This window comes from Podarcis gaigeae (assembly GCF_964106915.1).
Source record: "Podarcis gaigeae genome assembly, chromosome: 6".
NCBI classification, from domain to species: domain Eukaryota; kingdom Metazoa; phylum Chordata; class Lepidosauria; order Squamata; family Lacertidae; genus Podarcis; species Podarcis gaigeae.
This window is the reverse complement of record NC_139682.1, coordinates 45,890,148-45,913,391: the sequence shown is the minus strand read 5'-3', so window position 1 is coordinate 45,913,391 and position 23,244 is coordinate 45,890,148. Positions and strand designations below refer to the sequence as shown.

Below are 23,244 nucleotides of genomic sequence, written 5' to 3'. Positions count from 1 at the left end.
TTACCTTCCCGCTGGTAAGCGGTCCCTATTTATCTACTTGCACCCGGAGGTGCTTTCGAACTGCTAGGTTGGCAGGCGCTGGGACCAAGCAGCGGGAGCGCACCCCGCCACAGGGATTCGAACCGCCGACCTTTCGATCGGCAAGTCCTAGGCACTGCCTTATTCCAGGAGGGGCTATCTCGCCCCTGCCTGCTTCTGCGCCTGCTTTTTATTGCTTTACTCACTCACTCCTTTCGGCTGACACATAGATTCCTTGGAGAATACTTCCCCCCACACACTCTGGTATGGAATATAAAGAATCAAGGAATTGATCTACAGCCCATTTTTAAAGTGCCAGAGTTTGGTGGCAGCTGAGCTTGTGGAGCATGGTTGTCATCTGATTGCTTTATTGAAAGTCCTTGGCCCATCAAACAGTGAATTAAAATGTAAAGCTGGAGCTTTTTAAGGACTTGCTAAACTATCTACACCACCCTTTTCAGGAGCACAGCATGTATTTGGCCTCTGTCGGCCTTGCAAGTCTAAATGGTGCTTTATGAACAAGTCCTAAAATGATTTTCAAGTAACATTTTCTTCTAGCTGAGAAATGATATGAATGGACAACGTTAAAACAAGGAAGGGCAATAACCTTCTTATGGATCGCAGGTATGATGGCTTCTGTGTAATCCACAGTAGCATTTAGTATCTTCAGAGTTTTTCCTAATATGCCATGAGTTCACCCCCTGAAAACTCTGGCTGTGACATAGTTGCTGGGAGAGCCATTGCTCTGAAGTATGGGGTGTGCCTTTTACAACCACAAGGTCTCTTGGTAGTTCAGTCGTCGTCATTCTCCCACAGAGATACTCTGAAAAGTTTTTATTAGGTTTTCTAGACCGAAAATGTAGCCATGATCTGGTCCCTCATAGACGGTGTGATTAAACCTAGAGCCTTTGTTGGTTGTATGAGCAAAGTCAATCATACGGACATCCACTTTGGGGTGGCTGTTTCCATGTGGAACAGAGCAGCTAGTATGCTGACAGTGTCCCTGAGGGTGATTGTCTGAAGGTGTTGCTTTCTCCAGTCCCTCATAGTTTATGAGAAGTGAGCTGGAGTAGAACCGGTAAGAGTTCTGCTTTTTGATGACCGACAGCAGAGCCTTCAACTGAGACACAATGGGTTCCACAAGATCCGTTCGGAGGTGATTCCCATTATGAAGGAACTGCAAGAGGGCTTGCCTAAAGCCGTCTGGTGAGAGTTTCCGTCCATAGTACTTATCTTTGCAGAGATATTGAACGGTGTCTGCCTGGTAGACCTTGGGGGAAAAAAAACAAAGGACAACACATTAGCCATTTGAGAAGTTATTTTTGATAGGTTGTTCTTATTTTTAGGGTGTTACAGGAATCTTAATTGTTTTAGCAACAACAGCTACTCTGAGGGGATTTTGTTATTGGTTTTCAACAACATGAGGACTGTACTCTGTTTTTGCATAAAGAAGTAGGAAGTGTTTTTTTTTAAAAAAAGCTATAATATTTAGGAGGTATCTTTCACCTTTCTATACTAGACAACCTTCACAAATCAACAAATATTTCAGGTTTATTATCTCACTATTTTTTTTTACAAAGGAAATAGTCAGGCTAAAGCTGAGCTGTAAAATCAATAATGTTATTTTTTCTAACACTACATTCTCAGTTGGTATATATTATAGTTTCATTCCAATCCCTATTTCTTTGTTGAAGAATGTACTCTCTGATGGCACACCTGTGTGCTTCTTTTCTTATTCTGAAACACTAGAATGAGCTGTTCTTACCTGCATCCCACAAATACGGGCTCCAAGGGATGCTGATGTGCTCTGTTCACACTTCTTTATTTGGCGTGCTTTCTTCTCTTCTGATGCATCATCACCATGCTGTCTGGTTCCCATCTTTAAGTCCAGAATGCAAGGGCATTTATATTTGGATACCACATTTTCAAGCAACAAAAATTCTGGACACATGAGTTAAGGAAATCAATTTTTTTACTTAGGTTTACAACTGTAGCAAAACTTTGCAGTCCACCTGCGCTAGCTCCCCTGACCAGCTTTTTGTTTCCATCTCAACTTATTTATCCTGGGGATGTTCTACTGCCTCTGAGCTGTCCATCATTTTCAGTCACTGCTAAAGGCTGGTGGAGGCTTTCCAGGTATAAAGGACACCAACCAATGCATAAAGGTTGCTAGGAAGTTCTTATTACATGATTGGGCTTTGAGATGTGTATCAGGAGTTGGGTCTTACATGACTTCAGAGAGAGTTTTTGTGCATGTAGACTCTTTTTTTTCCTTTTTCACTGAGTGACATAAAGTGGAGCTGAAAGGAAAATCAGAGCAAATCCAGACTGCTTAAAACTTCCCTTTGAAACTTTTACATTTGAATGCATAGCTTTTAAATATCGTCAAAGTGATATTAGAGGAGTTCAAAACTCAGGTTTTCATATTTTGAAACTCAGCTTCCTATACATGAAACAAAACAGTGAAGCTAAAAATCTATGAGATGCAATTCTCCTCCCTCTGATTTTGTGAACATGGCACATTGTGACAGAGAACTTCTGTTATAAGGTGGACTAGAAATAATATAAATAAACATTTATTTGCATTTTTTCGATTTATTGTTTCAGTATTTTTGAGACAAGGTTCATACAGAGCTTGGGAATGTGGGCAAAATCCAGCATATATTAGTTGTGACTAACACTGTGATACTTGCCTGCTTGTAAGTATGTCTCATTGAGTTCCATGCACTTACTCCCAAGTAAGTGTTCCAGCCCTAGTCCCACTGAAACAAATACCATTACTTATTATGACTAAACTGTACGGGATTGTTCCTTATGTATTTCTATTTTATCCAGTACTGCTAGAGCCTAAAATTAGAACAGGTTATCCACAATATATATATGTATGTTGAAATGCTCATCTATTATTAAAAGTGAAAGGGATACTGGGAGTTCTGCATTGCAACCTTGGGATTATAAAAATAAAATAAAATGTAGAAAAACAGCTAGGAAAAAGATACGATGAAGTTTGTTCTCATTATACTTCGAAGACATGCGGTTTAGATGCTGTTTATGGCAGTACAGTCCCCAGGGATTATAGCTGTTCTTTTCTGGCTGGTTCCCATTGGCATCCTCCATAATTGAAGACATGTCTCTGTGGTACTGAAGGTCTGTCTGTAATACTGCTTTCCCCTGGCAGCTACACACAATTCAAAAGAAAAAGAAAAAGGAGGGGGGATATGATTAGCCTACTATCTAGAAGTAATAGCCTATCATCTGATCCTAAACATGTTTGCAGGTTAACTCACAGGGGTTACGTTCTGGAGATGGCATGTATACACAAAAGCATGTATAGTCCAAGCAACCCTTTGGAACTGCCACATGGGCAATCTTACCTTATGGAGATGGCATGCTGGTCTTACCTCCCACCCTCCCAGCAAGGCTTTTAAGCTCTCCACCTTGCCCCAGAGGCTCTCAAGTGGATTTTTATATGCACTGGGAAAACTCTGCACAGAAAGAGCTCTGAAGCTCTCTGTGTTCCATGCATTTGATTTTTGTGATTTTGACCGGTTTGTTTGCAACCATGCAAAGTTGAAATTGTGTAAGTTAAACATGCGTAAGCCCCAGTGACACCAGTAAAACTTAGTGCATATTTCTAAGCCTGGCTAGGATGTGTCCTTGAACTCTGATGGTGCCTCTTGCATGTCTGCCTTGAGAATAGAAAGGTGTGTGCAGAAACTACCCAACAAAGGTAAACTTTGCATCCATTGCCGTGTCCAATTTTCCCTCTGGTCCCAAACACTACTGCCATGTGGCCCTTTGGAAGGTTGCCCAGACAGGAATGCAGCCCTCAGACAACATGGTTCTTTATTCCTGGTTTAGTTTATGATGGAAGGAGATATGCCCCCTTACTGAAGCCAAGTGCACTAACTTCTGTTCAACATGTGATGCTTTAAACAAGGACTTTGCCACTGAAAAGAGTTACGTCCCTCAGTGTGAAAGCTGAATGTGTTTCCAATTGCTCTCAGTGCTTTTGCATCCCTTGGGATAGAATAATGTTATGTGCGGTTCCTATTTCCATGTGGAATTCCCATTTCTTGAGCTACCCTCAAGGATGAGGACAACCTGAGTTCAACCCAGGTGTGTTCACTGCTGCTTTGTGAAGCAGGGGCATTGCACAGGTGCATGTTTTGCTGGAGGTGGGCTCCTTACCTGTCTTTGGCGGTCTTTGTGAGTGGGCCATGATTCCATTTGACAAATGTGTGGTCACCACTGCTGGTGTTTGCGTGGTTGAGCTTCTGCCAAATTGTCATTGAAGATTCCTTGGAGGCATTGTCCAGAGCACTGCGGTTATCCGTTTGCGGGCAGGCTATGAGGCTCAAATTGCCCATGCTGTCTTTCTTGAGGTGTACAGAAACAATACCTTTAAAGGAAAGACAAAAATGAAAATGTGAGAGGTGTAAGTTCTCCTCCAGTACAGTATATTGGTGCTGGGAGGAGCAAATAAGTTCACAAGTACTTTTAACGAGACCGTCAGTTACCCTTGCAATTTACGTCCACTGAGAACCTCTGCAAATATTGGTTTCTTCCAAATTACTTAGGGTGGAATTCACCTAATAAACCCCATTTGCACAACAGGGATTCGCCTCCCCCAATGGACCCCCCCAAAATTAGCTCTGGGGAAATCAGGGGAACCCCTAAGAACAGCACTTGAGGTGGGGTGAGGGGGGGGGATTTGTTCCACCTGGCAAGTTGAAATGCTTGTGCAGATGGAGCATTCATCACAATGCAATGTTGGATCCCACCCTTTGTTTGTGAATTTGGTTAGTATGCCACAGTGGCGTAGCGTGGGTTGTCAGCACCCGGGGCAAGGCAAGTAATTTGCGCCCCCCAACCCGTGGATTTGCGCCCCCTAACCCGTGGATTTGTGCTCCCTAACCCTAACCCCCAGATGTTGCGCCCGGTGCGGCCGGCCCCCCTGCACCCCCCACGCTACGCCACTGGTATGCCATAGAAGCCATTACCTATGTTTCATTAGGGCAAAAATGAAATGACTGTGGCTTCTTGGGATGCTATCATACAATCACAGAATTGTAGAGTTGGAAGGGACCACAAGGGTCGAAAAATGCAGGAATCTTTTGCCCAATGTGGGGCTCAAACTCAGGACACTGAGATTAAGAATCCCATGCTCTACCAGCTGAGCTGTCCCAGCAGTATTGCGTGAAGCACACTTAGCTTTGGAGGTCACCTGGGCCTCTAGCAACAAAGATGGACCCAGAAGCACCCTCAGACTATGAACCTGCTCTTTGTGGGGAGTGTGGCTATATTGTGTGAAGAGAACTTACGAAAGCATTTGTAGTTGCATAGGAAGCTACAGACAGTTCTATGCTAGTTCTATTTAGATCTTTGACTTTCAGGAGTCAAGCATGTTCCCTGGCATGCGTCAGAAAACAGTACTTGACCTCTCTGAAATGCCCTTTCCTTTCATCTCCATTCCAACACTGTACTTCATATGAGATCTATCCTATAAACTGGAGCGTGGGGCAAATGACCTAAAGTGCAGCATGGGTGTGTGTGTGAGAGAGAAGTGGGTGCGGAACCCTCCCTTAACCTAAAGCTGCTTTTCTTATCTCTGTCTCTCTCAGTGGAAGTTACATTCAGTATTTCCACTGGGGGAAATGGCTAGGGGAAGTGTTTTAAGAGAATAAAGTATGAGTTCAGTGGTCTCTTCCTGCACTTCAAATTGATCCCAACTCCCGGTTTACAGGAATTCAGCAACAGTTTGATTTTAAGGCATGGCTCTCTTGGCATACACAACTTTCCTTCACTGTTAGTAACTGTTCCTGTGCAGAACCTGAACCTTCAAATAAGGCAATCAGATAAAAAACCAGTTCCTGAAATCTTACAAGCGTTCTTAAAGCTTGATTGTGTTGTTCTGTCCCCCCCAACCTTGGCTGCCCTCTCATCTGTAACTGGGACGAAAGCAGTGGTAAGTGGTCTTATTATCTACCCTTTAGCCTTTCCTTTATATATGAGATCTGCTGCTTTGCATGTTCTAGAATAGCACAGGCCCTACCCACATTGCTCAGATTTCACATGTGTGGCAATAGGTATTGCCCTAAAATAAAACACCATGGAAAACGAAAGCAAGGTCTGGCATACTTAAGACAGCGGATCTTGTTGTTGGAATATTTTAGAGCAGGATATTCCAAGCAAGAACAAGTGTGACGGTATCGTACCAAAATAGCCCTCATTATTGTTCATTTGTTTATTTGGGTTTTAACTTGCCATGTCCCAAAGGCTAAAAGCTCAGAATAGTCCATGGGCAGAAAGCCTGTTCTTATCCCTGATCCTTAAACCCATGAGACCCATTGTGGTGCAGTGGTTAGAGTGCTGGAGACCAGAGTTCAATTCCTCACTTGGCCATGAAGTTCCCTGGCCAGTCGCTGCCTTTAAACCTAGGCTTCCTCACAGGGTTGTTGCAAGGATTAAATGAGGAGGGGGTAGAACCATGTATGCCACCTGGAGCTCCTTGGATAAAAGATGGCATATAAATGCAATAATAATAATTAACAACAGTAATAATAGTTTGGGAGGGTAGTAGTTCCAAATTAGTTGTCTACTACACCTGTGATGCTGCAGCTGAGGTTTTCGTTGTTGTAAAAATAAATAGATGCTGTATCAATGCGGTTTTTGCATGCTTGCACAATTAAAAAGCTGCCTTGCACTAACTGCAGAGTACTTTGCGGTCCCCCCCAACCCCCCCTGCATCCACATTTTCTTTTTGTTTTATCTAGCGCCATTCAGAAGCAACATAAGCCAAAATGGCATGTCCTTTCCTCAAGGAAAAACAAAGGTGATAAAGCAAGAGAAAGAAGGAAGAAAGAGAAGAGGCACATCTAAGAAGGGCTGGTTGTAGAGATCAGATCAATTCCAGCCCAAATGCCTCTTCTCCCTCTCCCCCCCCCCCCCCGGAGGGCAGAACCTCAGGTTTGCAAGTGGTGCTATACCAGAAGAATTGTGGCCTGTATGAATGGATAAACCTTCAATATCTTACATCCAAATTGGGGCTGCAAGGCAACCACCTGCAGAGCCACGCGATGCTGTGAAAATCAGGACTAAGGTATAGGATTAAGCCACGGGTTGTGACAAGGCAGCCCCAAAGAGAGAGTCCCTGCGCCAAACTTGCACCCTGTATTTCAGCGAAGTTCCTTCCTGCTGACTTTAATGGGACTCACATGGCTGAAGTGCCAGATGGGTAACCTTTTATATATTTACTCCACTCCCAATAAAGCCTGAGTGATCACACTTGCAGCCCAGAACATCTCAAATGACAGATTGCTTTTGGGCATGGCTTGCAGAGGAGGCAGCTTTGACCTTTGGAAGAAAGGCCAGCAGCAGTTGTCCCTCTTCCTTCAGGCACAGCCACACTGCACTTTTCATCCCCAGCTCCGACTTCCGCACTGCGGGGCCAGCTGAAGAGTCTTTTGCATTGCGACTGCCCTTTGAGGATTAGTCAGGACTCCTCTGGGCCACGTGAGCTGCTCACAGCAGTTCCCAGAGGCCTCCAAATCTTCTGGTGGGAACTTGGGACAGAGCAGGGTTGCCAACTGACGCCCTTCTGCCCTGCGGCTGTGTGCTGGCAGGCATTTTACAGATGTTGCTCCACATATTAGCCCCTTCCACAGATACCGAGTGCGGGAGATTTGATGAAGCATGAGGACCTGGTTTTCTTCTCTATTCCAAAACCTGGAGATAGCCAACACCCCCGATTTTGTCAATATTTGATGAGTGGCAGAGGAATCCAAACCACGGCCAAGCAGTAGTGAGATATGATGGAGGAACAGAGCCTGGATGGCGCCTGACGCCATCAAATGGCAACAGTGAGTCTGGCTAAGGATGCAGCAGATGCCGAGCCTGCTCAGTAGCTCACCTGCCCTTCAATGCCCCATTTTGGGGCTTTCCTTAAATTGCCAGAAGCTGGAAGCCCACCGGCAGAACTTCCACCTGCCTGCGGCTTCAGCAGACAGAGCTCTTTTTGCAGATGCTGGCAGAGCTATTGTGGGCGGGGTGGATGGAGACCTCTACCCCATCCAATATCCCCCTCCAGCAGGGCACCCTAAATGTATTTTTGTAGATAATCTCCTGCACTGTTAACTCCAGGAGCTGTTATCTGTCCACTATCTTACAGGGGGAAAAATGCTCATAAAGCACAGCATCTTCTTACTCTACTAACCTAGTTCTGAATGTATTTCACATTCAAGATGCTTCCCTAGCCTGACTCAGATATCCTAAGCAGCTGTTGTCTCTTGGTGACCAGCATTAAGACTCTTGGGGCCCTCCTCTTTTTCACAGCTGCTCAGAATATAAGACCAGCACAGATATATAGCTGTGCTTGGATGGCTGCTCCCATAGCAGATACCATAGCTTCTGTGCTGCAGAGTTACACCAAAAGCAGAGACAGAACTACTGAAAGGTCTCTTATTTTCAGCAGAATTGGCCAGTGTTGGACAATCTGAGATCAGTATGATTTCCACCTCTTGATTATGGGGTGTTGGGAATGCTGAACTAACATGCTCTCAACATGTATAAATTCTTGGTCCTTACTCTGGCTATATACCCTAAGAGGTGGTGGTGGTGGGGAACACCAGATCTATTTTTGTTCATGAATCAATTAGTGTTTTGTGTGTGTCTCTGTGTGTGTGTGTGTGCCAAACAAGGAGGAGGGAATAGACACTGAATGGCTGCATAACGTAACACTTATTTTGTCCAAGACCAAGAAGTCTTAAACATAACCTAAAACTCATGCATCAGAACAGAATCATAAATTTTGGGAGGGATCTGAAGGACCATCTGAGGCAAAGCATCCTATTCTGTAGGCATCTGTAATGAATGCCAGCTCAGTTCTTCTTGAAAACCTCTGAGGTTCTGTACCCTATCTATACTTGTTAAACTTTGTTCCCAATGATCAATAAGCTAGTGGCAAAACCCTGACATATCTAAAGTGAGCTGACTTCCCTATACTTTATTTCCATGTCTCAACCGTTACATTTGGGAGCTTTGGGACCAATTGGTTGGGACCCACACTTTTTGCAAATACGACCTATTTCTCTTGACCTGATGCAATTGGTGTATACTAATTGGAATGGCCAACCAGTATTTTTATGGCAAAGTTCAGTCGAAGAATGGGCTAGCGGATTAATTGTCACATATTCCAGAGAAGGGTGGGCGGGGCAGGCGTGTTAATCTGTTGCAACAAAACTAGCCAAGAGTTTCATGGCACCTCATTTCACTGGTATGTGCAACAAAAAACCCACCAGCACATGCAACTTGGTTTCAGTGCATGAGCTTCTGCAATGGGCTTTGCTATAGTTTAGAATATATCACCGAAGGGGCAAAAGCTGTTACCAGATTTCCACATTCTGAAGGCTTGCTTTAGCCTTCATTTTGGTACCCCTGGTGATTCAGTTGGGGTATGTGTATAGCAAATTAGTCAGGCAGAGAGTATTTATAGAAGGTATCAGCATGCTAGAAGCATCTCAGCAATTCTCAGAAGCTGTTTTGCTATGTAGCTCCCTAGCTCCATTCTTGTGTGTATATTTTTAAATTAATAGGCACATTTATTTACTGCCATGTGCAATATGAATCTGGGCAGAACCTGGCCTGAAAAACAAATCTGTAATTTCACAGTAGTTCTCAGTAGGCAGCTTTGGGAAAGAGAGAGAGAGAGAGAGAGAGAAGCAAACTTGTTTCAAGGTCATTTTTTCCTGTTGGAAATGCATAAAAGGAGCTGTCGTCTCTGTAAACAGGCACTGCAATTCTATGCATGTTTACTCTGAAGTAAGTCCCACTGAACTCCTAAGTACATATGGTTGCAGCCTAGATTGTAGCAATAGTCAAGCAAAGTTTTGCAAAATGGCATTCTTACGCAATGGTCCCTAGGCCTCTGTGAAGCCTTCAGGGTGTATAAAAATAGAACCAAGGTCCAACCACACTGGTGAATCCAAGCCAGGTATTCCTTTTGACATTTAGGATACCATTTTGTCTAATGGAAAAGAGCAGAGCCAGCCCAAGATATTTCGCTGTCTGAGGCTGAACAGCTAATGGCATCCCCTCCCTCCATGTTAAGGTAAATAATAATGAAGGCTGGCCAAGTGTTTTTGGCAGCTGAGGCAGGAAATCCCAAAAGTGCCTCTCCCTGGGAGTAAAATATACCATTAAAATTTTAAAATTTGCTGCACAGTATCTTGTATTAATTTTAGAATTATTAGTACCTTACCTTTTTTATACCATTTAAAAATAATTATTGTATATTTCTCTTTTTTATATAAATATCAACATTGTTTTAAACTACACATTTAATATTATACTTAACAAATTTTATTGTGTTTTATGTGTTTTGTTTCCTTTTTATCTTCTCTACTGGGCATTGACTGAAATATTTATATCTGAAGCATCTAACTGATGGCAGACCTACTCATGAGTAAACAATCTTGCCTGCCATTTCAAGCAGCAGGCTGGGTGCAACCCATCCTGGGAGCAGACTTGCACTGTGAAAATTCCTCTACCTTCCTTGCCTCCCCCAACTCTAGAGATGGGGAATGTCAGCATGCAGACAGCAACACAAGAATACCCTGCTACAAACTAAAGAAAGAGACATGAGACAAGACAAAAATCTGCAGAGGGGTCTTGATCCTCAGACAAGGTTCATGGCTTCGTCACTGGAATTGTGGAGATGTAAAATTGTTTTTAAAGCAAAGAGATACATCCTGAGGCTGTTTCTCAAATGGCCATTGAGGGAGCATTAGTTGACTTTACTGGGTCATGAATAGGGAACACCTCGCATATCCGAGACAAAATATTGGCAAGAGGCTGAGCTAAAAGAGAAGCCTTAAAATGCAGGTGCTCTCTCTAAAACCATTATATGTTATGCTGCCATGGAAATCTGCCAGCCCAGGACATGAGGGAAATGCTTTTTATCTTGCCTCAGAGAGAGAGAGAGAGGTGGAGGCATAAGGAGTTTTGGCTGGGACAGCGTTGTCTTCTGGCTTTACTTACAGTCACTAAGGGGGAGTTAATTAACAACAGTGGAGGAAGTGTGTAAGCTGAACTGCTTTTAACGTGCTTTAGAAAAAATAATGGGGGTGAGCGAAATAATAACTTTTTGTTTAAGGCAGGCAGCAAAGCGTTTGATAGAAGAATATCAGTTTAAGAGCCTCTTATCTCATAATACATATTGATAGTTCACTTTCCTGATCCTATTTTGAAAATGTATTGATTATAGGCTCTTTTAGAACTTTAAGGCTCTCTCTTCTTTCACAGATGTTTCATTCGAAACACATTTTATCATGGGTCTGTGCAGATTAAAGTAACAAAATTTTGTTTTTAGATTTTAAGAAGCATGCTTCTAGATTCCTAATTTTTTTCTTTTTAATCTCTTAACTATGTATAAGCGTCTCTATGCTTTCCTAAGTACTTATAGGCCTCCCAATAGCCTGGTTCTCGGGGCAGCTTGTAATAGAATTAAAAACAAGCTAAAATTTCATACATTTGAATAAAACACGTGGGGCCGGTAATAGGGACTCAGAAACTAGCTGATTAAAAATCTCAGGAAAAGGTCTTTGCTTGGCACCAAAAATTCAGTGCGGTTCAACTCATCCAGTTTATGAATTGCTTCACACAGGAAAAGTCCCAAAGCAATTTACAACAACAACCCTATAAATTCCTTTAAAGCAAAACAAACACACTAAACATGTTCATCCACAGAAAACAAAGAACATAAAATCAGCCATGAAGCCCATGTAAGGATGAACACCGAAAAGCAGGTCACAGCTAAAAATCAGAAAAGATGCCAAGGCTGGCATTTCACAGCTAGGGTACCACCATTGAAAAAGCACTTCCCCCAGTAAAAACCCACTGTACCTCACTCAGCAGGGGCACCTGGAGAAAGCCCTTCAAAGAGAATTTTAAGGTTTGGGTAGCTTCAAGTGGTGATGGACAATTCTTCAAGTACCCTGGTCCCAAACTGTGTAATACTTTCAAAGGTCAACACTGCCATTTTTAATTGGTCTCAGAAACAGTTTGGGAGCCAGTGAGGACAGGGAAGCATGGGTGTGATATGCTCATTTTTCCTGTATACATTGGCGTAGCCAGGATTTATGTTGGGAGGGGGCAGGCTTCATCTTAGAGGGGGCAGAACCTCAGTTAAGTATTGGCTATGCCCATGCCTGTATATATTTGAGGTCCTCTTCAGAGGCCCAGTTCTGAGCGCCCCCACCCAGTGAAGTGAGGGAGAGGGGTCTTTTCAGGCACGAACCCCTAGCTATGGAATCGCCTCCCCTGAGAGGTTTGCCTGGTACCTTTTTAATAGTCTTTTCAGCATCAGATGAAGAACTTTTCCTTCTCCCAGGCTTAAAAAATAAGTCAGAACTTCCCCCACCTGGCACTTTAGAGCAAGCATTGCTGTTTGGTGAGCTGAGAGATAGTGGAATTTGCCTTCTGGAGCATGCGCTACCTCTCTGGGAAAGAGGAGATGACGTCAGCTCTAGACACATGATCCCCAGTGCCAGCTAGATTCAGACAAGATGCCTGGTGTCCTGTATCTTGGCTCACCTTACAATGTGACTTAGGAGAGCAGGAAACGGGCAAAGATCAATGCTGAGTGTTAATGTTGTTTAGACTGATGATGATTCCATCTGCCTGCCCTGCCCCCATGACTTTGCTTTCTAAGACCTTGGATTTCACATCTAAACAAGCACAGCCTTCCAGCAAGTTGCTAATGGAGAGGAGGGGAGATCCCACATTCACCTTTGGTTAATGATAAATACCATGTACAGTGGTACCTCGGGTTAAGAACTTAATTCGTTCTGGAGGTCCGTTCTTAACCTGAAACTGTTCTTAACCTGAGGTACCACTTTAGCTAATGGGGCCTCCCACTGCCGCTGTGCGATTTCTGTTCTCATCCTGAAGCAAAGTTCTTAACCTGAAGTACTATTTCTGGGTTAGCGGAGTCTGTAACCTGAAGCGTCTGTAACCTGAAGCGTCTGTAACCCGAGGTACCACTGGAGTATTTTAAAGCTTTACATCACATACATAGGGTTGTATCCAATGCTAGTCCTACTCAGAGCAGACCTTAGTTGGATGCAATCCATTATTATAAGTAATCCTGACAACAACCCCATGTTGCAGGCTGGGAGGAGGAGTAGCTAAATCTGACGGTGGTTGACCTGCCTAAGACCACCTAGTGAGTTAATAGAAGAGGCGTCATTTGGCCTTCCCAGGTCATACTCTTCTTAGTCACAGAAGTGAACCAGCTTATTTGAGTACAGCAAGAAGACTTCACTGATTTGGGGGGTTCCTGCCAAGAAGAGGGACTGTCAAACAAGCACCTGTTTCTCTCTAAACCAATTCAAGGTGGCAGCCTAGCTCTGTAGGGAAACCCTTGGGGTCTCATTAAAGCAAAAGATCAAATTATTGCTGAGCAAGAGGATGGAAGTGCTTCTGAAATGGTCTCAGTGTGCTTGATGAAAGGTCTGTGCCAGATCACAAAGAAATGGCAATATAACAGTGTAACTGCATAAGAACACTACAGTGGTACCTCAGTTTAGGAACTTAATCCGTTCCGGAAGTCTGTTCTTAAACCGAGGTGCACTTTCCCTAATGAGGCCTCCCGCAGCCGGTGCCCTTCCACCGTTCGGATTCCGTTCTTAGACCAAGGTAAAGTTCTCAAACCAAGACACTAATTCCGGTTTTGTGGAGTTTGTAAACCAAATCGCTCTTAAACCGAGGTATCACGGTATTCAGAAGAAAGGGATGGACAATTAAAATTGAAACCTTAAGAACAAACCAACCCACCATTGTCAACAAGTAGCACTCATTGTCAGAATTAAAACTAAAAGTGCATGTATACTGAAGGGTTGGGGTGGCTTGTAACAGTAGCTGTTGCTGTTGCAGTTTCGAAGACATTTTATCTACAAAAAGTGTGTCTATTAATGCTCAGCTATAGGCCTGTTTTTCTCATTCTCAGATGCAGTCTCATTATGAGAGGTGAAATGTGCACAGATGGCCTCCTCAAATGGAAATAAACACCATGAATCCCAGGCAGTATTACTTACAAACAGACATTGCAACAAGTGAGATATTTGCAGTGTCAACAGGGAAATTCTAAATGAGGAGGACACCAGAGGCCTCGCCTCTCAGTTGTAAATGGGTTTCCCCTCCTCTTCCTGTTTCTGTATCTTTGAAAGGAGCTTGATCCGGCCCCCTTGTCTTCCATCCTCTTTCCCTCCTGTTTTTTCATGTCTCATTCCCAGATGTACCTGTGAAGTTTCCTGACCGTCTGAGATTGCAATCCTGACAACAACCTTTTTGGGGGCTTGCAGATGTTTGTTTGCACAAAGGCACAGCTAGCCTGAAAGTAATATGGGTTGTAGCCTGACCTGATAAAACAGCAATGGGAAAACTGTGTCTCTCCAAATGCTGCTGGACTACAACTCCCATCATCCTTGACCATTGGTCAGAGGGCTACAAGTTTTCACCCCTGCTGTACAAAAAGTTGGCAACATTTTATAATGGTGAAGTCACCTCTTCTTCCTTTCACCTTCACAGCTTAATCATGGTTTTTGTTTTCAAATCAGATGGAAACTGGTTTGAGAGAAAGTGCACCAATCAGCAGTACTTCTCAGTAAACTACAGGATATAGTTGGATGGTGGCTAATGTCACATATACATGGCTTCAAACACCAGCAGCGGGAGCCCATTGAAGTCACAGTAAACAGTAATGCGTACACAACCCTAGCCTGACGAATGTTAGATCTAGCCCCATGTTTTCACTCGTGTATCAAATTTCATTTTCCTTCACAAGCAGCAAACAACAACTGGCCTACATATTTTGGCTACTTTTCAGCAGCAAATAATTTCTCCATGGCACAGGTGTTTTTGTACTGCAGAAAGCAATCGTGTAATTGTAGACCGAGCAGTTTCTAGTTCTGCTTGCACAATGTCTTCAGCTACAGGCTGTGGCTGTGAGAGTGACGCAGGCACAGCACTGACAGTGGAGTACTGAGCACTGACAATCCTGTAACCCTAATCAGTCGGCAATAAAAATTATTAGTGGTCTGATTTGCATGGGGAAGAAGGGGATGGCAAGCCTCCCTCACCAAAATTGGCAAAGTCCATCGCCACTGTTGCTGTTTCCCCACCACACTCTTTTATTTCAGCTTTGGTAACTTATGATGAAGAACATCAGATGGCACCCCTCTGGGAACCATGCAATAAACACCAGTCACTGAATGCAAACCCTCTTTCTTGCATTAACGTTGAATCTTGAGGCCTGATTTCAATTATGTTTACTCAACATTCAAAGGGACCTACTTTCCAGTAGATGGTGGGATCTTGAGCCTACCTTTGTACTGAGGTGTGAACCGTTTCATTGCTGCAGGGAGGGTCTCGTAGAACCACTGCTCCTGGGAGACGAGGGGTTTGCAGACAGTGTAGTCATCATACCTCATCATGCTCATGTGGCCTCCAACCTGGTGGATAAATGGCTCCAGCACAATCAATTTTCTAGAATCCCCAAGGTCCAGATTATTCTGCACCACCATGGTGCAGCAGAGGCACTGGAGCACCTCTCTCTGTATCTCTGCCCGTCTCTCTTAGATGCTAAGCCACGAATGGAGAAACAACCCGACTTTCGTTCTCTCTAGCTGGGAATAGAAGATGGTTTGAGGCTCTTCACGCCAGCAAGTGAGCTCAGTTGTAAAGCGCCTGTGCCTTCCGGCTGCTGAGTAATCCTCCGAGAACTTTTCTGGAACCTAAAGCATAAATTAAGCAGGTCAGAAAACAGGGACAAATTGCTTCCTCGCTCCCTATTCTCCACCGTCCAATGCAATTCCCATAAAGGTCAGACACTTCACAAGCATTATATGTGCTGATTTCTGGGCTAAGGGAAGGCTATATAGCCAGGAAATGAATGCATATTCCACATAACACACTTTTAGAGACATAGTTACGGGCCGCGTTCCAAGGCTGAGGTATGTATCCAAGGTGGACCCAATTTAGATTGCATGGATAAGGTTGGCAGAGCAGAAAGGTAAGGAAACATGACCTAGGAGAGCTATCAGGTTAATGTGGCTCCCCTGAAAACAGCTAGATCAGGGCATTCCTACTGCCAGCTAACATAAAATTATTAATAAGCACCTTCTCTCTCCTTATGGAGACTCCTGGTTGGGAGAACAATCTCCATTTGCTTACCGGGAAGCTGCTAATGAGCTTTTCTACTTTGTCTCTGGGACCCCAGGATCAGGACGTCCCCTGCCAATAAAGTGACACATTGGGGAACCCACATAGGACATGCCTCACCCATTAACATCTTGGCGTCAACAAAAAGTGGTTTTTGCCTTTCCCTCGTGGAATCACTTCACCTCCCCACACCCACATCTTCCCGAAAGAAACCTCAGATCAGGACGTTCCACATCTCCTAACACTATGACACAGGGAAAGGTTTCCTTTTTCCTTGTAAAGTCACAGGACAGTACTTTTCTTTATTTTTAACCTCCTCCTGCAAGGACAATATATTTATATATGCCCTGATGTGACTTTGTGAGGCAAGGGGGAAAGGAAAATGTTTGCTGATGACATTTTATTGACTGGTGTGGTATGTCCTGATCTGAGTTTTTTAAATAGAAAAACCGAGGAGGGCACACAGAGAGAGAGGTGGACTGTCTGTCTTCCCTTGCTCTCCTCAAGGCACCCTCCCAAGATACAGCATTCACCCCTGACCACAAGGAAGGCCCACCCCATGACCAGCAGCAGTCACTAGAGGATGTTCTTGGCTGTTCTTCCATGAGATTGCTCACCAACTTATTCTATGCAAGCTCCAGGACAGACAGTTATGCAACAGGTGAAGGTGGAGCTGGTGCCACAAGAGGCACTGAACCCACTATCCTTGCTGTCCGTTGAGCCACTGTCAAAGGTGAAAGAGCCCTGCTGGGTTGACTAGTTGGCAACCCACCCATGTATCTTTTCCATTTGAGATCTGGTTCATGTTGGATGCTGCTCAACAGATGCTTTGACTTTGTCTCGTGTGTTGTTTCTTCATTGTTAGGGATTTGTCAGAATCCTGTACTGACCACCAATATGCTCTGGCTACAGCTGGCCTTAGGGTGGGACTTCGAGTGGTGCAGGCAAGGAGCTTGCTGGATTCAGGGCTAGTGGCACCTCCACTGTCCACTGACTCTGGTAGAGGTTCTCTTGGCATTGTTCCACCAGCACCAAAAACTGGTGTGTAGGAATACTTTGCTAATGCCATAAAACATCCTCCCATTTTGGGAACAATTTTTATTTTTTAATATTTTTTTTGCAGATTTAATATTTACCTGCTTCTTGAAAACATTAACTACCCTACACATGTCTATATGTTTAGATCCATCAGATGTTATAAAGTGTTCTGTTTTAAAGTCAAGAAAGAAGCAAATGTGTCACCCAAACAGCAATGGAAAAATATATATACTAACTTTAGCCAGTAGAGGGCAAGAATGTACGCAACTGGTTCTGTACAGTCGGCCTTAAATATCAGGCACAGGGGCAGATCCACACAGTGCAATCTAGTAAAAACAGGATGAGGGTTGGGGCGCAATACTGCCATTTTAAAATGTATTATAATATATTTATTGCATCCTGATCTTTATTTGTATTTGTACTTTAAAATGTCTGCAAATCACTTGTGCGAAATGTTATGCGGTATAGACATTTTCTAAATAAATGAATTTCAGCCTGACAAACTGAAAGAAAGTCCCGCTGAAATAAAGAAGAGTTATTTTCAATTAGTTATACTAATTAAAATAGCACTGTCTGATCCTTTTTAGACTTGGCCATTAAGTAGACATGGTTTCTATCCTCCCAGAGGTTGAAGGCACAGAAAGAATAGAAATTTGGCATATTCAATCAAAATGCAAACAATCGCCCAAAGCTATTAATCACACACAAAATGGTTAAAGTTTGAAATAATTTAAGTGCTAAAATATCTACTTTTATAATCCACACATAGTCCCTAAAGATGTCAATATGTCAATATGCTTATCTTAAAAGCATTGAGAGTTGGGCTTCCACAAGCCTTACAAAATCACTTTATACAACAAAATAGTGCCTCTGGGACTCCTCAGATCCATTTCTACTTTTCCATGCACTTAAAATATGGAATTTACCACAATAAAATGTGGTGATGACCACCAATTTAGACGATGGCTTTAAATGAAGATTACACAAATCCACTGAGGATAAAGCAACCCATGGCTAGTTAGGATGACTATATATCATTCTCTACTGTCAGAAGTAGCAGGCCCTTTGAATGCCAGTCGCTGGGGCTCCACAACAGGACTTTTGTGGACTACCTGTGGGCACCTGGCTGCCCACTGTGGGAAAGAGGATGCTACACTAGAGAGACCTTTGCTTTGATCCAGCGGGGCTCTTCTTCTATTCTTACTGAGTTCCAAAATTACCGTATTTTTTGCATCATAACACTCACTTTTTTCCTCCTAGAAAGTAAGGGGAAATGTGTGTGTGTGTTATGGAAGGAATGCCTACGGGTGGCGGGAGGGGGGATCTGCTGCAGTCTGAGCAGAGGATCCATGGTTCCTCTTCCTTCCCTCCTCCGTGGCTCGCTTTGAAACAGCAAAGCGGGAGAAGAGCCGCTGAGTGGGGAGGAGAGAGGGACAGAGAGCCTGCTTCTTTAAAGGAACAAAGCGGGAAAGGAGAGGAGCCACTTACACAAGAGTAAGTGGATCCTGTCTGGTTGGTTCCTTTAAAGCAAGCAGGTCCTCTGTCCCTCTCTCCTCCCCACTCAGCTCGCTACATAGCAGCAAAGTTTTTCAGCTCGCTAAGCCGGGGATGAGCGGGGAGGAGGGAGAAAAGCAGAGCCTGCTTGCTTTAAAGGAGCAAAGTGGGAGAGGAGAGGAGCCTTCTCCCCTTATACCCCTCTTTTTCATTATTAGCAGCATCCTTCTCCACCTACCCCATGCGTGCTCCTTGTCCCTTGAGTGCTTTTCCTTCCCTGCCCACTTAAAACGTGGTTACAAAGCACAGATCCACATGGATCCTCAGGATTTTTGCACTGGGTCACCCCAAATTCACCATCAGATCACATAGCATGTCCATGGCTACAGCTTGCACCAAAAAAAGCACGCACCCACTGTTGCCTGGGGCCGCAAAAACGTGGTTACAAAGCATGGATCCACATGGATCCTCAGGATTTTTGCATTGGGCTACTCCAAACTCACTGTCAGATCACATGTCTGTGGCCACAGCATGAACCACAAAACTCATACAGCCACTGTTTCGTTTAGAATATTTTTTTCTTGTTTTCCTCCTCTAAAAACTACGTGCGTGTTATGGTCGGGTGCGTGTTATAGAGCGAAAATATGGTAATTGCTACATCAGTGGCTGGATGGGACACTATGGGCGGCTTCACCAAGAGGCAGTAAGCTAATCAGCCAGCTTAGCCTATCGTACTGTTATGAGTTTGGGTGGGAGGAACTAGGCTGTATGCAAGATCCTTCTAATGCCTGGATCCAGCAAGTGTTAAAACATAAGCCAGGCTATGTTGAGGAGATTGCTTGGGTGATGGACCATTAAGAGAACAAAGGAAAGAGAAGTGCAGCACAAAAGGAAGCCCTTAGTGAATGGCCCCATCCTTTCCCAGCCCATAAGAGCTGCAGCCTCTACTGCCTCTGAATACCAGTTATAGGAGTCACGAGTGGGGAGAGGACTCAGGTCCTGTTTGCAGGCTTTCCCATTGGATGAACAGGATGCTAAGCTAGATGGGTTTGGGTCTGATTCAGCAAGGCTTTATAATGTTCTTAACACATTGATGATGGCCCTTCCACTTGTACCATTACAGCCCATTAGGCAAATTTGCTCCTAGCTGATGAACTAAGCAAGCCACTAGCCACACATTGTAGCAAGGCACTTATTCCATACCAAAAAACTGCAAGCAAAGGAAGCCATTTCAGAACGAAGCAAGGAGACTGTAATGGGCAAAGTAAGTTGCCAATGAGTACCATGGCAAATGCAGGGTTATTTTTTGGTGAACAGCAGGGTGTTAAAGCAGTGGTCTCCATTGCTGCTAGGTGGCACAAATAGTTACACATCCAGCTTTGCAGTCATATATGTATATTAAGACTTGAAAGCAAACGTTAGTTAGCCTATTCCCAAAGGCCAGATTTGCAGCAGAACTGAGAGTGCAGAGTAAATGGAGCCCCTTTGGTAGTCCTAAAAATAGCCAACTGATTTAAATCTGCTTCCCCCATTGTGTAATTCAGTCTCTCATTGCAGCCTGAGACATTTCAGACAGACAGACAGACACATCTCTCTGTTGCTTTATTGAAAGATTGCCCTAGTATCCAATCGAAAGTTCCCGGGCAGATATTGGGGAAAGATTTGGTTGACTTCAGCTTTGTTGTTGTTGTTGTTTAGTCGTTTAGTCGTGTCCGACTCTTCGTGACCCCATGGACCAGAGAACGCCAGGCACCTCTGTCCTCCACTGCCTCCCGCAGTTTGGTCAAACTCATGCTGGTAACCTCGAAAACACTATCCAACCATCTCGTCCTCTGCTGTCCCCTTCTCCTTGTGCCCTCCATCTTTCCCAGCATCAGGGTCTTCTCCAGGGAGTCTTCTCTTCTCATGAGGTGGCCAAAGTACTGGAGCCTCAGCTTCACAATCTGTCCTTCCAGTGAGCACTCAGGGTTGATTTCCTTCAGTATGGAGAGGTTTGATCTTCTTGCAGTCCATGGGACTCTCAAGAGTCTCCTCCCAGCTAGCTCTTTGCTTATTTCCATACAGACATTTCATGCACAAAGACGGGATGTGTAGCATTAGTCCTCAATGTATTTCTAAATCTACTTTGGCTCCTTTTCCTTCATCTGAAAGAATAACTGTCTTGGGTGACAGAGTGCTGAAAATGAAAAGCTTCATTCTCTGTGAGGAGTCAAGTTCCAGCACCAAGGCCATAAATCCTTGTGTGCACAGACTCTGAGCCCTTTTAATCTTGTATTTCCTTTCCTGAAAGAATATGATGTTCATAAAGTTTATGTCTGGTCCCAGCATCCCTCATGTACAAGAAGCAAAGATATAGTTTGCTTCACTGAAGGATTTATATGGTTGCTCTGCAAAGCTGGAGGATTGCAGACAGCAAGGATGGGAGAGGCATTAGCCAGGATTGATATGCTGCTAAAATGCTGCATCTCTTTGCCTGTGATTGCTTGGGCATTTGGGATAATGGAGGAACTGCTGTTGCTTTGGCAGGTGGTTTGTGTACCTTTAGTAAATTTTCTGTAGCTGTCCCTCGGTCTCCCCCCTGCCATAAGATATATCTGAATAAGTGCCAATATTTTGGGGTGTGTGGCTATAAAAGCTTCCCCCCACTTCCTGCACCATAGTTGGCAGACACTTCTAGCTACCCTCATAAAAATGCCTCTGGCTTTCAGCTTTTTTCATTTCAATATAGATCTAGGCCAGTTTGGCACTAAGTTCTGTGATCACCCTTTGCTAATTTAGGCAAAGGGAGGGTATTTTGCAAATATGCATATGGTACAGAACCACGAATAGGAATCTCCCATGCTCTAACCTTTAGGGGGCTGAGCATATGGCCTGGAATGAACTCAAAAGGTACTGTGAAGCTGATCTCCAATTGCAAGGCTTTTCTGTGCCTTAGTCTTAACTGACTTTAATATAAGGTTACCAGATTTTTTCCCCAATGAATCAGGGGACACTTTTTAACTTCAGTAGGAATGATAGGATTTTGTCAGGGGACTGATTTGTAAATCTGGGGACTGTCTCTGGGAAACGGAGACGTCTGGTAACCTTACTTTAATAACACTTACAATCAGACCAAATTGTGATCTGAATTTGGTGGCAGCACCAGGGTGGGAAAATCACTTTTTAATGGGGGCATAGAAAGGGCAAGAAGTTTGTCCCCAGTGACTGATTTCTGAAAGAGAAAAATATATTTCACTTCAACACTCTGGTGTTAACACATTTTCCTCTGTAGTCAATCATATTGATTTTGAAGAAGCCAACTTTCAAGTAAACATGCTTACAACTGCAGCTTTATTTTAAATCCCAGTGTAATTAGTATGTGAAAAGTGACTTTCCTTCAAGTAGCGGTCCGTGGAGAACAAGTAGTGGAGATTAAGTTACTTGTCCGGTGTGTGGGTGTGTGCTTCTCCTCTTCCCTCCTCCTCCTCCTCCTCTAGCATCAGCTAGGTCTGAAATATTCTGCTATGAACTAGAGGTTACATCATGGGTTTATTGACAGTCAATACAGATTTATTAGGCTAGCTACCTCTCCTGTTATAACGCAAAACAAATTTGATCTCAAAGGCAGTGATTTTTTTAACCAGAGAGTAGCGGATTTGTCAAAATGTTCCATCACCAAGAGAGTTTTTTAATGGAATGAACTGGTCACATCATAACAAATACTCCCTCTTCACCACCACAGCAACATTAAGGTTAAGATTTGAGGAACATACCCTTCAACCTAAGAGTTTAGGGTTTCAGCCAAAGACTGCTATCATACAATCTACTCAGCTGTGCAAGCAGATCTCATGGCCTTGGGCTTTGATCTCAAAGGCCTGCTAGTTAGAGACCCTTCTATAATTTTCAATGGGAATAATACCCTTTTTGTGCATGTTATATTTATAGAAGACAAGATCTAATATTCTAAATTCTGTGCACTTAAGATTGAAATACACCTGCAGGTCAGCAAATATTTGGCAGCCTTTTCCCCACTCAGGAGCAATATGGGGATGTTGTAGAAACACTTATGCAGTGGGAACTAGAGAAGAATATTCAGAATGCCCTAAATTCTCTCTAACATGAACAGCAATGCAGTGAAGTTTTGTAGAACTGAACTTAGTAGGTTTCACTTATTCATCCCCCTTGATTCATATTCCATCCTCATTGTCTAAGTCTGACCCTGTGTGATCCAAATGAAGGAGGTATACCCAAGTTTAAAGATCAACCCCAACAGTCTACAATTTCAGAGCAAAATCAGAACCTTCCCTCTGTAGAGCTAACAGAAGACCTTGGTGAATGCACAAAATAGTTACTCACCCAGCTGTTCCTTTGATAATCACCAGTATATGCAAAGGATATGGTGGTTCACAACTATCCCAGATTCGTCCGAGATGTTGATCCGTTTGGTTTGCTTGCTCTAATGCAGCCTTGCTTGGAAGTCCAGCCTCAGTATGTGAG

General features: G+C 43.7%; 2 protein-coding genes across 3 annotated transcripts in view; one reads left to right on the top strand and one right to left on the bottom strand.

Annotated features, from left to right (window-relative positions):
• ETV7 (ETS variant transcription factor 7) overlaps positions 1 to 23,244 on the top strand; it is a 741,840-nt gene that overhangs the window by 267,938 nt on the left and 450,658 nt on the right. The gene's annotated exons all lie outside the window — the stretch shown is intronic.
• On the bottom strand, positions 104 to 23,244 carry IP6K3 (inositol hexakisphosphate kinase 3). 2 transcript variants are annotated; one of them, XM_083745041.1, is made up of 6 exons: positions 23,104 to 23,244; positions 15,401 to 15,809; positions 4,210 to 4,420; positions 3,018 to 3,196; positions 1,784 to 1,959; positions 104 to 1,288 (listed from the first exon to the last, which is right to left on the bottom strand). In XM_083745041.1, the coding sequence occupies exons 2-6, from the start codon at positions 15,597 to 15,599 to the stop codon at positions 821 to 823; spliced, it is 1,233 nt and encodes a 410-aa protein (XP_083601167.1). In that variant the 5' UTR covers positions 15,600 to 15,809; positions 23,104 to 23,244; the 3' UTR covers positions 104 to 820. The 2 variants fall into 2 exon arrangements, with proteins under 2 accessions (XP_083601167.1, XP_083601168.1); XM_083745042.1 differs by lacking the exons at positions 15,401 to 15,809; positions 23,104 to 23,244 and adding an exon at positions 5,904 to 6,013 and having other exon boundaries at positions 158 to 1,288.

Bases quoted from the DNA above. Each gene is read 5' to 3' on its own strand.
- IP6K3 (XM_083745041.1), bottom strand. From the start codon at position 15,599: ATGGTGGTGCAGAATAATCTGGACCTTGGGGATTCTAGAAAATTGATT. The intron at 4,421-15,400 runs GTAGGCTCAAGA...TTTCCTTTAAAG, and splicing joins GTTCACACCTCAGTACAAAG to GTATTGTTTCTGTACACCTC. The intron at 1,960-3,017 runs GTATCTTTTTCC...TCATGTGTCCAG, and splicing joins TAATGAGAACAAACTTCATC to AATTTTTGTTGCTTGAAAAT.